The sequence below is a fragment of the Mobula birostris genome, chromosome 7, assembly GCF_030028105.1.
Source record: "Mobula birostris isolate sMobBir1 chromosome 7, sMobBir1.hap1, whole genome shotgun sequence".
Classification (NCBI taxonomy): Eukaryota; Metazoa; Chordata; class Chondrichthyes; order Myliobatiformes; family Myliobatidae; genus Mobula; species Mobula birostris.
The window spans coordinates 54,391,984-54,405,603 of NC_092376.1; the positions used below are offsets into that span (position 1 = coordinate 54,391,984).

General features: G+C 37.2%; 1 protein-coding gene across 7 annotated transcripts in view; it reads right to left on the bottom strand.

The window, feature by feature from the left end:
* Window positions 1–3,707: 3,707 nt before the first annotated feature.
* The window catches only part of LOC140200210 (LIM and senescent cell antigen-like-containing domain protein 1), a 109,119-nt gene continuing 99,206 nt past the window's right edge, over window positions 3,708–13,620 (bottom strand). For 4 of the 7 annotated variants that reach the window (XM_072263192.1, XM_072263193.1, XM_072263190.1 and 1 more), the window contains exons 7-11: window positions 10,291–10,383; window positions 9,395–9,443; window positions 7,959–8,034; window positions 7,591–7,768; window positions 5,875–5,957 (exon numbers count right to left, since the gene is read on the bottom strand). In XM_072263192.1, coding sequence (XP_072119293.1) covers window positions 7,621–7,768; window positions 7,959–8,034; window positions 9,395–9,443; window positions 10,291–10,383 — 366 coding nt within the window. In that variant the 3' untranslated portion in view covers window positions 5,875–5,957; window positions 7,591–7,620. Of the gene's footprint in view, window positions 5,958–7,590; window positions 7,769–7,958; window positions 8,035–9,394; window positions 9,444–10,290; window positions 10,384–13,620 lie in introns of all 7 variants that reach the window. The other 3 variants (XM_072263191.1, XM_072263189.1, XM_072263194.1) reach the window with 2 other exon arrangements.

Below are 13,620 nucleotides of genomic sequence, written 5' to 3' on the forward strand. Positions count from 1 at the left end.
GAGATGGATTTTTAACAACATTCAGAAGGCGGTGTGTGCTTTCATGCAGACCGTGGGTCCAGCGCGTGAGTCAAAGACAACTTCAAGATAACTTATGTGTAGATTGGACTGGGTTAACTGTAATAGGCCCTTTATAATTTTTTTTCTTTTACTTTTCCCATTAACCCTTTGATAAAGTTGTAATTTGTAAATAAACTTTCTTTATAATTGTTTGCAGTGTACGATCTCTTATTTCTTGCCAATGGGTAATTGCAAGTGGGCAGCATTTACACAATATTTGCTTAGATTGGGGTGCAGGTGGTTGAAACATCTCTACTCTCCCGGCCTGGTAGGAGCCAAGTCATATCGACCCTAGATATACGGAGTTCGGGAAAGGTGGTTTTCTCACTGATGAGTCCATTAGCTTGCTAGCGAGGGGCTAACCAGCTGTGTTTCTAGAGATGTCCGGTAAAAAGGCATTTCACATGCTTGGGGTAGGTAAGTTGTTAACCAGAGGGACTGAGTCAAGGGGAGTAATACTATCCATTACACTTGTACTTTCTCGACATACTTTGCAAAATTTTGCATTGGAAATGAACTGGTGTAGAGCCCTCTAAAGGGAATTTGACATGTGGATGAATGGGTCAGCAACTATACAGTAGCATGCAAAAGTTTGGGCACCCCTGGTCAAAATTTCTGTTACTGTGAATAGTTAAGTGAGTAGAAGATAAACTGATCTCCAAAAGTCATAAAGTTAAAGATGAAACATTCTTTTCAACATTTTAAGAAAGATTTGTATTATTTTTGCTTTGTACAATTTTAGAGTGAAAAAAAGGAAAGGAGAACCATGCAAAAGTTTGGGCACCCCAAGAGATTTGAGCTCTCAGATAACTTCTACCAAGGTCTCAGACCTTAATTAGCTTGTTAGGGCTATGGCTTATTCACAGTCATCATTAAGAAAGGCCAGGTGATGCAAATTTCAAAGCTTTATAAATACTCTGACTCCTCAAACCTTGTCCCAACTATCAGCAGCCATGGGCTCCTCTGAGCAGCTGCCTAGCACTCTGAAAATTAAAATAAATGATGCCCACAAAGCAGGAGAAGGCTATAAGAAGATAGGAAAGCGTTTTCAGGTAGCCATTTCCTCAGTTTGTAATGTAATTAAGAAATGGCAGTTAACAGGAACAGTGGAGGTCAAGTTGAGGGCTGGAAGACCAAGAAAACTTTCTGAGAGAACTGCTCGTAGGATTGCTAGAAAGGTAAATCAAACCCCCCGTTTGACTGCAAAAGACCTTCAAGAAGATATAGCAGACTCTGGAGCGGTGATGCACTGTTCTACTGTGCAGTGACACCTGCACAAGTATGGCCTTCATGGAAGAGTCATCAGAAGAAAACCTTTCTTGCGTCCTCCCCACAAAATTCAGCGTCGGAAGTTTGCAAAGAAACATCTAAACAAGTCTGATGCATTTTGGAAATAAGTCCTGTGGAGTGAGGAAGTTAAAATAGAACTTTTTGGCCGCAATGAGCAAAGGTTATGTTTGGAGAAAAAAGGGTGCAGAATTTCATGAGAAGAACACCCCTCCAACTGTTAAGCACGGGGGTGGATCGATCTTGCTTTGGGCTTGTGTTGCAGCCAGTGGCACGGGGAACATTTCACTGGTAGAGGGAAGAATGAATTCAATTAAATACCAGCAAATTCTGGAAGCAAACATCACACAGTCTGTAAAAAAAGCTGAAGATGAAAAGAGGATGGCTTCTACAACAAGATAATGATCCTAAGCACACCTCAAAATCCACAATGGACTTCCTATCATTTCTGCCTCCACCACCGCTGCCAGCAGCCCATTCCACGCACTCACCACTCTCCGTGTAAAAAACTTAGCAGACATCTCCTCTGTACCTACTTCCAAACACCTTAAAACTATGCCCTCTTGTGTAACCATTTCAGCCCTGGGAAAAAGTCTCTGACTATCCACACAATCAATGCCTCTCATTATCTTGTACACCTCTATCAGGTCACCTCTCATCCTCCGTCGCTCCAAAGAGAAAAGGACGAGATCACTCTACCTATTCTCATAAGGCATGCTCCCCAATCCAAGCAACATCCTTGTAAATCTCCTCTGCACCCTGCACATGTTCTTCCTGTAGTGAGGCAACCAGAATTGAGCACAGTACTCCAAGTGCGGTCTGACCAGGGTCTTATATAGCTGCAACATTACCTCTCGAGCTGCAACATTATGTCTAGACAAGCTTTTAGAAAGCCAGTATGTTGTAGCCAGTATTGTACAATGCAGTATTCTCACATGCACATCAATGACTGATTAATATTCTGCAAGTGATTCCCTATATTTAAAAAAATCAGATTGTTTAATTTGACAAACTGAAATAGCCCCTTAATGAAAATGTGAAAATAAAGACTCTGACTGCTCCATTCAGTTTTCAAATTGCACATTGAAACAATATTTTATATCCTACCTCTTGGGCATTGGATATCTCAGTGATCTTCACTATTTTTTTTAAAGTTCCATCCTCTTTAGCAAATAAACCGTTAATATGCGAGTCAGGTTAACTGGTGAATTCAAAATGCACCCCTTGTAAAAATCAGGAAAATATATGGAACTAAATGTTTATTGTGTAGGGGCCTTTTAAAAATATCAATGTTAAACAATTTACAGTAGGTGTACTTTTGGCTTACGTAGCATCTTTGTCAGTGACCATGTCTAAAGTCTGAATCCTCTTCCAGACATCCCACCCTGCAAAAACTCATTTCAGGGAGGTAGCACCATCAATTTGCGGGAGACTCCCGGAACTTCCGGGAGAGGTGGGATGTCTGCAATAGAGTAGCTCCTTAGCAGCTAGCCAGCTAGTTTAAATAACGTTAGCTATGCTAATGAACGAATGACACCTGTTAAACTCACCTCAACATGTCTTTTACAGTCTTAACCCACCATGGGCAATAGAAAAGTCACTGTTGCAAACAGTGCAATGAGCAACACTGTCATTATTTTTGACCCCTATTAGGCAGGGGTACACTTTAGTGTAGGCTGGGGTGATGTATGTTTCATATTTTCATTTTTTTTTGGAACACTCTGCCATGGCGCGCGTGCTCTCTCCCTCTCTCTCGCGCGCTCTCTCGCTTGCTTTCTCTCACTCGCTCGCTCTCAAAAAAATTATTTCCGTGATATTGTATATAATTTGCAGGCATCAGGGAGCCACTATTCATATGCGGGAGACTCCCGGAACTTCCGGGAGAGGTGGGATGCCTGCTCTTCTTTTACCTTAATTAGTAAGTCTAGGGATTGTGCTCTTGATGACTTGACGGTGGTGGTAAAATCCCAGTGAATATGAAAGATCCAACATAAATATTGACAACGAGAAACAAGTTATGAACACTTCTCATCAATTTACAACTCTTGGAAAAGCTTCTGCTATATTGCAGTAATGCTTACACATAAAACGAGCTTGCTGGAGGAGCTCATTGGATCAGGCAGCATCTGTACGATAGGGACAGTTGATGTTTCAATCCAGATGAGTATCTTGACCCACATCGGCAACTGTCCATCTCTCTCCGCAATTGCTGCCTGACCTGATGAGTTCCTGTAGCAGCTCAATCTGTCTTTGCTTCAGATTCCAGCATCTGTCGTCTCATCTCTATTTTAATGCTAATTTTGAAGAATATTTTAAAACGAACAAAATACAAAGTAGTAAATATGACCAAGTGCAACAACTCACAATATATATTTTATTACATAATACTGAATACTAGGATACTGCATGGTGATACACAAAAAATACATTCTTCAATGAGAAAATAAATTCAGTATACACTTCCCCAAACACTCAACTGGACAAATATCCCTAGTTTTCAAGGAATTAATGCTCTGATGATGTTTTATGATATAACTACTTTATGTCAGCAGTTAGAAAACTAATTATTGAGATGAACTTATTTTCCAATTTTACTGCATCCCATTATGTAGCACCAGCAATTATTACAATTAATACGTTCAACTGAATAAAAAACAGAAGGAAGTTGCTACATACTGATAGCATATCCAGTAGTTTTGGTACTTGCATTAAACTTTATAAAATAGTACAAGGTTTTGTATCTAATATGGTATTTAAAGCACTTCCATTTGTGAGGCACAAGAACAAATGTTCTGTATATCTAACAGTCCACTTTCTTTCAGCAGTTACATTTACGTGGACAGTTTAATATACTTCCCACAAAGCAGTAAAAACATAAGTGTAGTAAGTTGATCAGTTTTGCTTTCAAGTACATGTACGGAAACGATTGGATTTATTCTTAGGAGTTATATTATAGTATTTATCATGCTAAATATGTTAAGAAAAGCAATAAATTGTACAATTTTAAAACATGCAAACAGAACTAATTAATCAGTACTGCAGATGTTGTTACAGCATCTTATATTAACATATGTGAGAAACAAGTCAGAATATACAAGGAAGCCATTACACGACAATTGATGTAATCAACATCTTTAAATATTTAGGTGTTGTTTTACTTTATCATAGCAGTTTTCAAAATAAAATTTTACCAAATGGATAATCCATACGTTTTGAAGTTGGTCGTCGTTTCTGACTACAAGCATTCATGCATATTTTCCAGTTATTTCACAATGATTCATTGGCTTGTAACTGATTCCTTAAATTGATTACAAAACTGCGTAAAAATAGTGAAGATTAGAATATTTTTTGAAAGATATCAACTCATGTATCTAGCAGAGTACACAATGAAAGAATGTTCACTGTGCCTTTCTTTAATTTGCATCTCATGTCTATAAGTCAATAAATTCATTTACTTTCGTGGATTGAAAGAAGCGTTGATTTGATGTAGTGTAAGCACAGCGTGAAAATATATTAAGTAAATAGATATCATTACATTCTGCAAATCAAAGCATTTTAAATTGCATCTAGACATTTTGATTTGCCAAATCATAAGCCTTGTTTCATGAATGAACAGATCAAATATTAATTCCCTCTGCTGTAAATTTTTTTTGTATTTTCGTTTACTGGCCATGCAAATGGAGGCTTAAAGCATGTACCAAGCATTTAGAAAACACAGTTATGTAGTACCATTTTAGAAAAACAATCCAATTCACTACTTATAGAGATGGCAACATTGTGTAATTTTTATGTCAGAGTAGTGAGATTCAGGTTTTTCCAGTATATTCAGTAAACTCAAGTCTCACCAGTAGCAAAACAGATGTTGGAGGGAGCACATAGCTGTAACATTGTAATTGCTTCAGAATCAGGGATTAATATAATACGTAAATAGACCATTTAAATTAACCAGTCTGGTTGTACTTGGGTGGTATCACAAGGCGATTTGGGAGCAACCTTCAAATATGGATTACTTTTATTGAAGAAGTAAATTGAACAAATAGATACGACTCTGCAAAGTTAAAATCAAAGCAGATCTTCCATGATAACTTTTACATTTAAATAATTTGAATTTAGGATATTAATCTAATAACTGGTCACAATATACAGTAAAATTTCTTAATCCTGCACATTTGGGACTTCAGTAGGACTGAACTAACAGATTCTTTGGACCACTGGACAGGATTCCTGTTACTACTCCAAAATTTCTAATTTATTTTTAAGATGCTACAGTGGGACTAATAAATATTCAAGGAAGCCAGTGAGTTTAAAGGGAGTACAGGAAATAAAGCACTAATGATTTTAAAAGGGAGCAGAGAGACCAGGATCCCTGTGAGCCAAACACTGAACCATCAGGATTTTGGAGTAATCCGTAAGTGGATTATCTGAGTTTTACTGTTTTTAAAAATAAAATTTGAATTTGAAAATAATGAAAATTAACTGTTAATCTTTTGCTTCCTTATTTCCGTCCAGCACTTTCAGCCAGCTTCTTCAGTCTTTTCTTCAGCTCCAGAGGAAATTTTTCATAACATTTCTTACAAACAGGCTTCATATCAAACTCCACAAACTTGTTTCTATGAAACAAAAATTAACAAAGTTTAATATTTTTGCTCTTTTTATCCAATCTTAGGTTTTAAGTGAAATTGTAATAAATGGAATTTCGGACATTTTGAATTAATCCAATAACAGGTCAAAGTGATGAGGGGTATAGAAAGGGTAAATTGCAAGCAGTCTTTTTTCCAGTGAGGTTGGGTGAAACTAGAATGAAAGGTCATAGGTTAAGAATGACAAATGAAATATTTAAGAGGAACTTCTTCACTCAGAGGGTGGAGTGTGTGTGGAATGAGCTGCCAGTGGAAATGGTGGATGTGGTTTTGATTTCATCATTTAAGAGGAATTTGTTTAAGCACATGGGGAAGGGGTAAGGAGAGCTATGGTCCGGGTGCAGGTCAATGGGATTAGGCAGAGTAATAGTTTGCTATGTACTAGGTGGGCTGAATGACCTGTTTCCCTGCTGTAATCTTCTACAACTATGATTCCATACAAAAGAACCCATTGCAAAAAAGCACATGAAATGTTCATCAATCTGATAAAAGATAATCATGGTAACATTGATTTAGTTCCTATGCAAATAAAAGATAGTTGATCAGTTATATAAACAGTCAGGTGAAGTTCTCTGCCTTTGCTGGTGCTCAGCCTCTTGCACAGTCCCAATATTCCATTAGTTCTGTATTGTCTCAGCATGTACCATGGAATGTGGTTCAGAGATCAGATTGATGTGGCAGCTTCTGAATCATGTATCGATTTTTTTTTTACATTAAAAGAAAAGCAGTGACAAAATTGTGATTAATATAACATCAGGCAGATAACATGTAGTTTTTGATATTAGAAAATGTTTATAGTTGCTTTAGACTATTGTAATCAGTAAAAACTGATGGCATTGAAGGAGAAAAGGAGAAAAATGATTACAAGCACGATATAGGCACCCCACTTTTGTTCATGGCTTGTCAAACTCAATTTTAAAGCTCATCCATGTGCACCTGCTATACATTCTTCAAAAGTGCGAAGTACGTAACATTGTTGCAGAAGCTAGTATGGATGCAGTTGGTGGAATGATGACCAGAAGTTCTGAAGTGTTGACTTTAAAAAGGTTTTAAATAAAAGCAAGTTTCAAATTGATATAAATACTGATGTCTTGAGATAGTTCACTGGAATATTATTGGACAGGACTTGTAAAGGTACAGAAAGACATTTAGGGCAGGTAACCAAAATTCAAGTTTTAAAAGGGATTTTAAGTATATAGAGTGTTTGAGGAATGGAATGCCAGAGCCTATGGACAGAATATCAAATATTGGTATTTGATGTAGGTCAGAACTGAAGAGATACAAAAATTAATTTGATGAGTTGAAATGGGTTTTGATGAACTGGAAGCTAATGTGGTTCAGCAAGCAGAGAGATGATGCACAAGTAAGGTCTAGAGGCAAAGCACTGGCAACAAACTGGTGACCAAGTTCAATGGAGGTTGGAAGCCAGGAGAGAATTAGTATAGCCAACAGAAATATAGATGATTGTTCCGGCAGCAAATAGACTGAAGCAGGGAAAAAGACAGGCAGTATTACAGAAGTACAGTACAAAGAAAATGAAAGGAGACAACAGCACAAAAATGATGACTGAAACACAAGACAGTTGGAAATTAAAGATACTAACCAAAGACAGAAGAAAAGAGACAGACATTCCTTACAGGCAGATATCCATCATTTTTTTCTTTTTCTGTTTTTCTTTTGCATCCCTTTCCCGTTTAGCAAGTCGGCGTTTTAACTCTTCAGGCAATTGTTCGTAACAGTGTTTACAGACTGGTTTCAGATCAATTTCAACAAATTTGTCTCTTCAGCATACAGAGAATGGATAGGAAAGGACAGAAGAGAGAGATTGTGATGTATGAACAATGAAAATATAGAATCACGTAGGAAAAAAACCTGAATTGATTCAGAAATGAATCTCAGAAAGAGGCTGATATTAAACATTTAAAAACATTTTGAAAACATTTCTAGAGTAACCAGTATAAAAGTACTTACTTGAGTGTCAGCTTGGTGTTGCAGGTTGAACAGGCAAAACAGTTAACACACCAAGCTTTATTCAAAGCAGATACAACTATACAGGAAGAAAGAAAAAAAGAGTAAATTATACAGTTAACTTACTAGAATTTATAATTTGGCTGATTAGAAATAGAATATATTTTGGGTTAAACAATGTTTTATCATTTAATATGGAAAGAAGTAATTCGGAGAATAGTAGAACATCCCAACTTTCAGGGATAGATGATTGGGTTTCTGGAGAAAAAAGCAGGGATCAGTGCTGGGTCTCTTGTTGTCTGTCATCTATATCAACAATCTGTATGATAATGTGGTAAACTGAATCAGCAAATTTGTGGATGACACCAAAATTGGGGGTGTAGTGGACAGTGAGGAAGACTATCAAAACCTGCAGTGGGATATGGAGCAGCTAGAAAAATAGATTTTGAAAAAACAGCAGATAGAATTTAATGCAAACATGAGTGAGGTGTTGCACTTTAGGAGGACAAACCAGGGTAGGGTCTACACGCTGGGCAACAGGGAACTGAGGAATGTGGTAGGACAGAGGGATTTGGGAATAAAGATCCATAATTCCTTGGAGGTAGCACCATAGGTAGATAGTGTTGTAAAGAAAGCTTTTTGGCACATTGGCCTTCACAAATCAAAGTACTGAGTACAGGAGATGGATGGTTACGCTGAAATTGTACATGACATTGGTGAGACCTTATTTGAGAACTGTGTAAAGTTTTGGTCACCTACCTACCGGAAATATACAAATAAGACTGAAAGAATGCAGAGGAAATTTACAAGCATGTTGCCAGGACTTGAGGACCTGAGTTAAAGGGAAAGATTGAATAGTTTTGGACTTTATTCCTAGAGCATAGTAGAATGAGGGGAGATTTGACAGAAGTACACAAAATTATGAAGGGCATAGATGGGGTAAATGCAAGCAGGCTTTTTCCACTGAGGTTGGGCAAGACTACAACTAGAGGTCATGGGTTAAGGGTGAAATGTAAAATGTTTAAAGGGAACATGAGGGGAATTTCTCCACTCAGAGGGTGGTGGGATTGTAAAACGAGCTGCCAACAGAAGTGGTGGATATGGGTTTGATTTCAACAGTTAAGAGAAATTCGGATAGGTACATGGATGGTAGGCCTATGGCCCAGGTGGAGGTCGATGGGAGTTAGTAGATTAATAATTCGGCATGGACTAGATGACCAAAGGGCCCATTTCTGTGTTGTAGTGTTCCATGACTAATTTATGTTGTACACAGTATTTGAATATCTTGATTTAATTTTAAAACTCAGGAAAGCACTTTTTTGTAGGTACCATTTTACTGAAGTTATATCAGAATAGCAAACAGAAAAGCAATTCTATGCTTTTCTTACATAAATACAATCATAAATATTTGAATAACTAAAAAGCATTGTGAAACTTACCATCACCTTCAATCACACGATTACAGTGGTAGCATACATCACCAAAAAGCTGAAAAAATAATTGCAAGATGTTCAAAGTACATTTACATCAAAAGATAACAAAATTTAAGACAAGAACAATGCTCTCGGCTATCTTTTCAAATTAATTATTTCAAAGAAATGAATGGGGCTCAAGCTGCAACATTCTTGACTCCACATCATCAATGCAAGTTCAAACCCATTTCTCAGATGTCACTTTGTTGCATTGTTGGTGTTATTCTTTATGTATGTTAAACTGAGGCAAAAAATTCAAAATGGTATCCTTTGTAGTGGACTCTCAGTATCTTGAATATTAGACTACTGTACACTGTTTGCAGGATGCAGTGGCTAGAATAAGCTGACCTCCCTCATCACAACCACTCATTCAGCAGATGTCAGGAGAGGCAAAGCAGGCTGAGGGGCAAGTAGGTCTCCATTGATGCGTTCCAAATCCTGCCCTTCTAGTGCCCTGACAGTCTGAGACAGTTAAACTTACTTGAATGATTTAAAATTTGAATCAAAAGCACTTAAAAGCAAAAACATTAAATAATTAAAATAAAATAATAACTGTAAGAGGCATTGACCATTTAATAGTAGCTAATCTCATGCTTACTTAAAAAGGAATAGTAATCCTGATCCTAGAAAGGTTCAAAATGCAAACCTTCCTTTCCTTATAAATGCTGACTGGCTAAAATCAAAACTATAGTGGATACTGAAACATTAAAAAAACTGGCCATCAGTAAGTGTTTGATTCTGTGTTTAAAAGCATTTAATGTTTAAATGTAAAACTCATACCAAAATTGTCATGTTTGGGTAAAACAAAAATTAAATTGCTATTAAATTAAATTAAATTAAATGACAGAATAATGCTGTTTTACCTGATTATAGTGTGTCTCACAATAAGCCAATCCCTTCCTTTCATAGTGACGGTGACCCAAAAATGGTTTCTCACACTTGGCGCATACAAAATGCTGTAAATAGATTGTAACATGTTCAATTTGTTAAGTGATCCTTCCTTCCACAAATAAACCAGCAAAGCAAACTTCACAGCAGTTAATCAGTGCAAGATATAACCAAAGCTATATGTTGTACATTGAATCATATCATTCTTTCTTACAATTCGCAGAAAACAGATCTGAGTTGTATGTGGGGACATGTATTTACTCTGATAATATATTTTACTTTGAACTTCATAACTTTTTATACTTTACAGACCTCCATTAAAAAAAACACAATTCTTGTAAAAATAAACAATAAAAGAAAGGTAAAGGCAAAATTTCTTAATTGTTTTAGGATGGGGAAACAGTATTATAAGAGTATAGAATAGCCAAATTGATTGGCCTTTTCAGATTTTAACCTTAAATTCATGTTCCAAGTTACAGTAACAAAAAAATAAAATTATTTTCAAAGTTTCACTTCTGTTTTTGCAATTTTATTTAATTTCTCGAGAATAATGAGAAAGCAGCACTCACTTCTGCAATCATGCACCACCACAAGTATATGCCTAACTGCCGATGTATTTTGAAACCTAATCATCCAAATACTTAAATCTGGGCTGAGTTAATATAACCAAAATTAGAAATAACTCAGTTCCTATCTGCAATTTGAGATATGAACAGTAATGAAAACAAAAAGGCTTGGGCATCAATGACATATTTCACAAAAACTGAGCTAATCACATAAATTTCATGTTTACATCATAAAAACTAACCTTTCCATCTGACTCAACTTGTAAGACTAAAGACTAAATTAGAGGTGGTTTAGGGATTGAAGATTTTAAAATTTTCTAAAGCATCCTTTGTGTATTGTTTAACATTGGTAGAAAGATGATGATTGCTTTTATAGCCCTGCAATTTTTATAACATTTGCGTACATCATGTTCTATCTTTAAAATTTGGAAGAAAATGAGACCAGCACAAAATAAGGTTCTAGTGCTTTCCCAGCATATCTGACGAATAAACTCTTCTTGGGATTCCAGCCAGGTACAGGTATCGATTTTAACCAATGTTTCGATGACAAACTCTGCCACCTTCATCAGGGATGATGCATGGGCACGTCAAGTTCGATGGTATATGGCCCCGTCATCCGTCCCTCCTGACTGGTTGAGGACAAACCATCAGGTTTCCATTGTCCCACCTTTCTTAGAGCAAGACCTTTGTCTTTGTTAAAATTCTTATTCTCGTCTTATTTCAATGGCTTCCTTCACCAGGCAGTCCCAGAAGTCACTGGCACAGCACAGTAGTTTTGTGCCGTCAACGTCAATCCTACTGTCGATTTCTCCATGTAACCCAAACGGATACACTTCCTGTGCTCCTTGATGCAGGTTTCTGCTGTGCACCCCATCTTGCAGATGTACGCTGCTCCACATTCACAGGAAATTCTGTAAACGCCTGCCATTCTGAGTCCTAGGTCATCTTTGACCCGCATAAACTGGGATTGGAGCTTCCTTCGGGTTTGTGGATGGTATTAATCTGGTATTTCTTCAAGACCCTGGTAATCCTTCCAGAAACCATGGAAATATAGGCAAGTCAGGCTGGAATTTGACTGTAAACAAGATGGAACAACAGAAACCTGACTAGTTAAGTACTAACCAATCAGTAGTGACAGACAATGGGGGTATATATACCACTGAACTAGACATGTCGGCTAAAATCAATACCTGTACCCGGCTAGAAGGTTGAGAAGAGTTTATCTATAGGACTAGCCCAATTCCACACTGCTAATACACAAAATGGGGATATCCTGTGTCTCACTAGACACAGTTAGCCCATGGTAACACCACACTAAAGTGTCGCGTTTCTGAAGGGAAGGTTGATGTTACAAAAGTATTGCATGTTGATCAATTAACCTTTCCTTCAACCACTGCAGAGAACTGAAATCACAGAAGAATTAAGTTGAAAAAAGGATCATTGAAGTTTGTTGAACAAAGGATAACAAGAGGAGAGATGGGCATTGTTGGAAAGTTGATTGCAGAGATTTGCAATGGGAAGGGTCTCGGCCCAAAACGTTGACTGATCATTTCCATGGATGCTGCCTGACCTGCTGAGTTCCTCCAGCGTGTTGTGTGTGTTGCTTTGACCCCAGCATCTGCAGTGTATTTTGTGTTTGCAACGGGATTAATGGGAGGTGTTTTGCAGATGGATGCAAGCTACGCAGAAAAGGCTTGCAATTTCAAAACAAACAAAACAGAGATTTAGTTGGTTTCTCTGAGGCCTCCTGTCTGTAAAGTTGTATGGCTTTTGAAGGTACACTAAGTTCAATGACGTGTGTACACAGCCAGAAGCAAAAATTTTGTCTATGTCCTTTTGCTCTAATTTAAAGATAAAACCGTTCAGACAGAGTTTGGAAGCACTCCATACTAGACACGGTAGCGTAGCGCTCATTAGCGTGATGTTATTTACGGTGTTGGAGTTCGGAGTTCAATTCTGGCGCTGTCTGTAAGGAGTTTGTACGTTCTTCCCGTGACTGCATGGGTTCCTCCACCTGTCCAAAGTAGTACTGGTAAATTGAACGGTGATCAGGCTAGGGTAAATAGGTGAGTTGATGAGCGTCATGGCTCATTGGGCCTAAAGGGTCTGTTTCACACTATATCTAAATAAATACATCAATATCTGCAAATATAGTAGTTCATGAAAAATTAAGTTACTTGTCCAAATAGGTTGTTAAGTATCTAAATATTTATAAACAAATTAGATATCAACTTGCAGTTAAGATAACACTGAGAAGTGTCTTTTAAATCAGGCTTGCTATGACTTCAACTACAAAAGGAAGGAAATACAGTCAGCTCTCTAAGTATAACTGAAAAAGGGAAGGCTTTTACAAAAGTACATTTTGGAACAATCATGGATCAGTTGAAAAAGGATCTAGTCAAGAATTAGCTGACTGCAATGTGGCATGTTGTGAAGTCAGGAGAGTCAATCGCATATAAACAAGAATAATGGGCTGTGTTCAGTCATAAAGAAATGTACAGAAAGTGATCCAAAACAGGCAAGCCCACAATGTGTCATCAATCATAATGAAAAAGGGTTTTATTGGGTCAGTGTTATTGATAGATGAGTAGCAAAATACTTAAGATTCAGAGTTCAAAAGCGTAGTACACAAAAATAGCATTTGATCAAACATACATTGAGATTAATGTGTAAATTCCAGTATGTGAGGAAATCCAGTCCTACAATAACTTTGTGTACTTAATTAGCAAAGGTGTACAC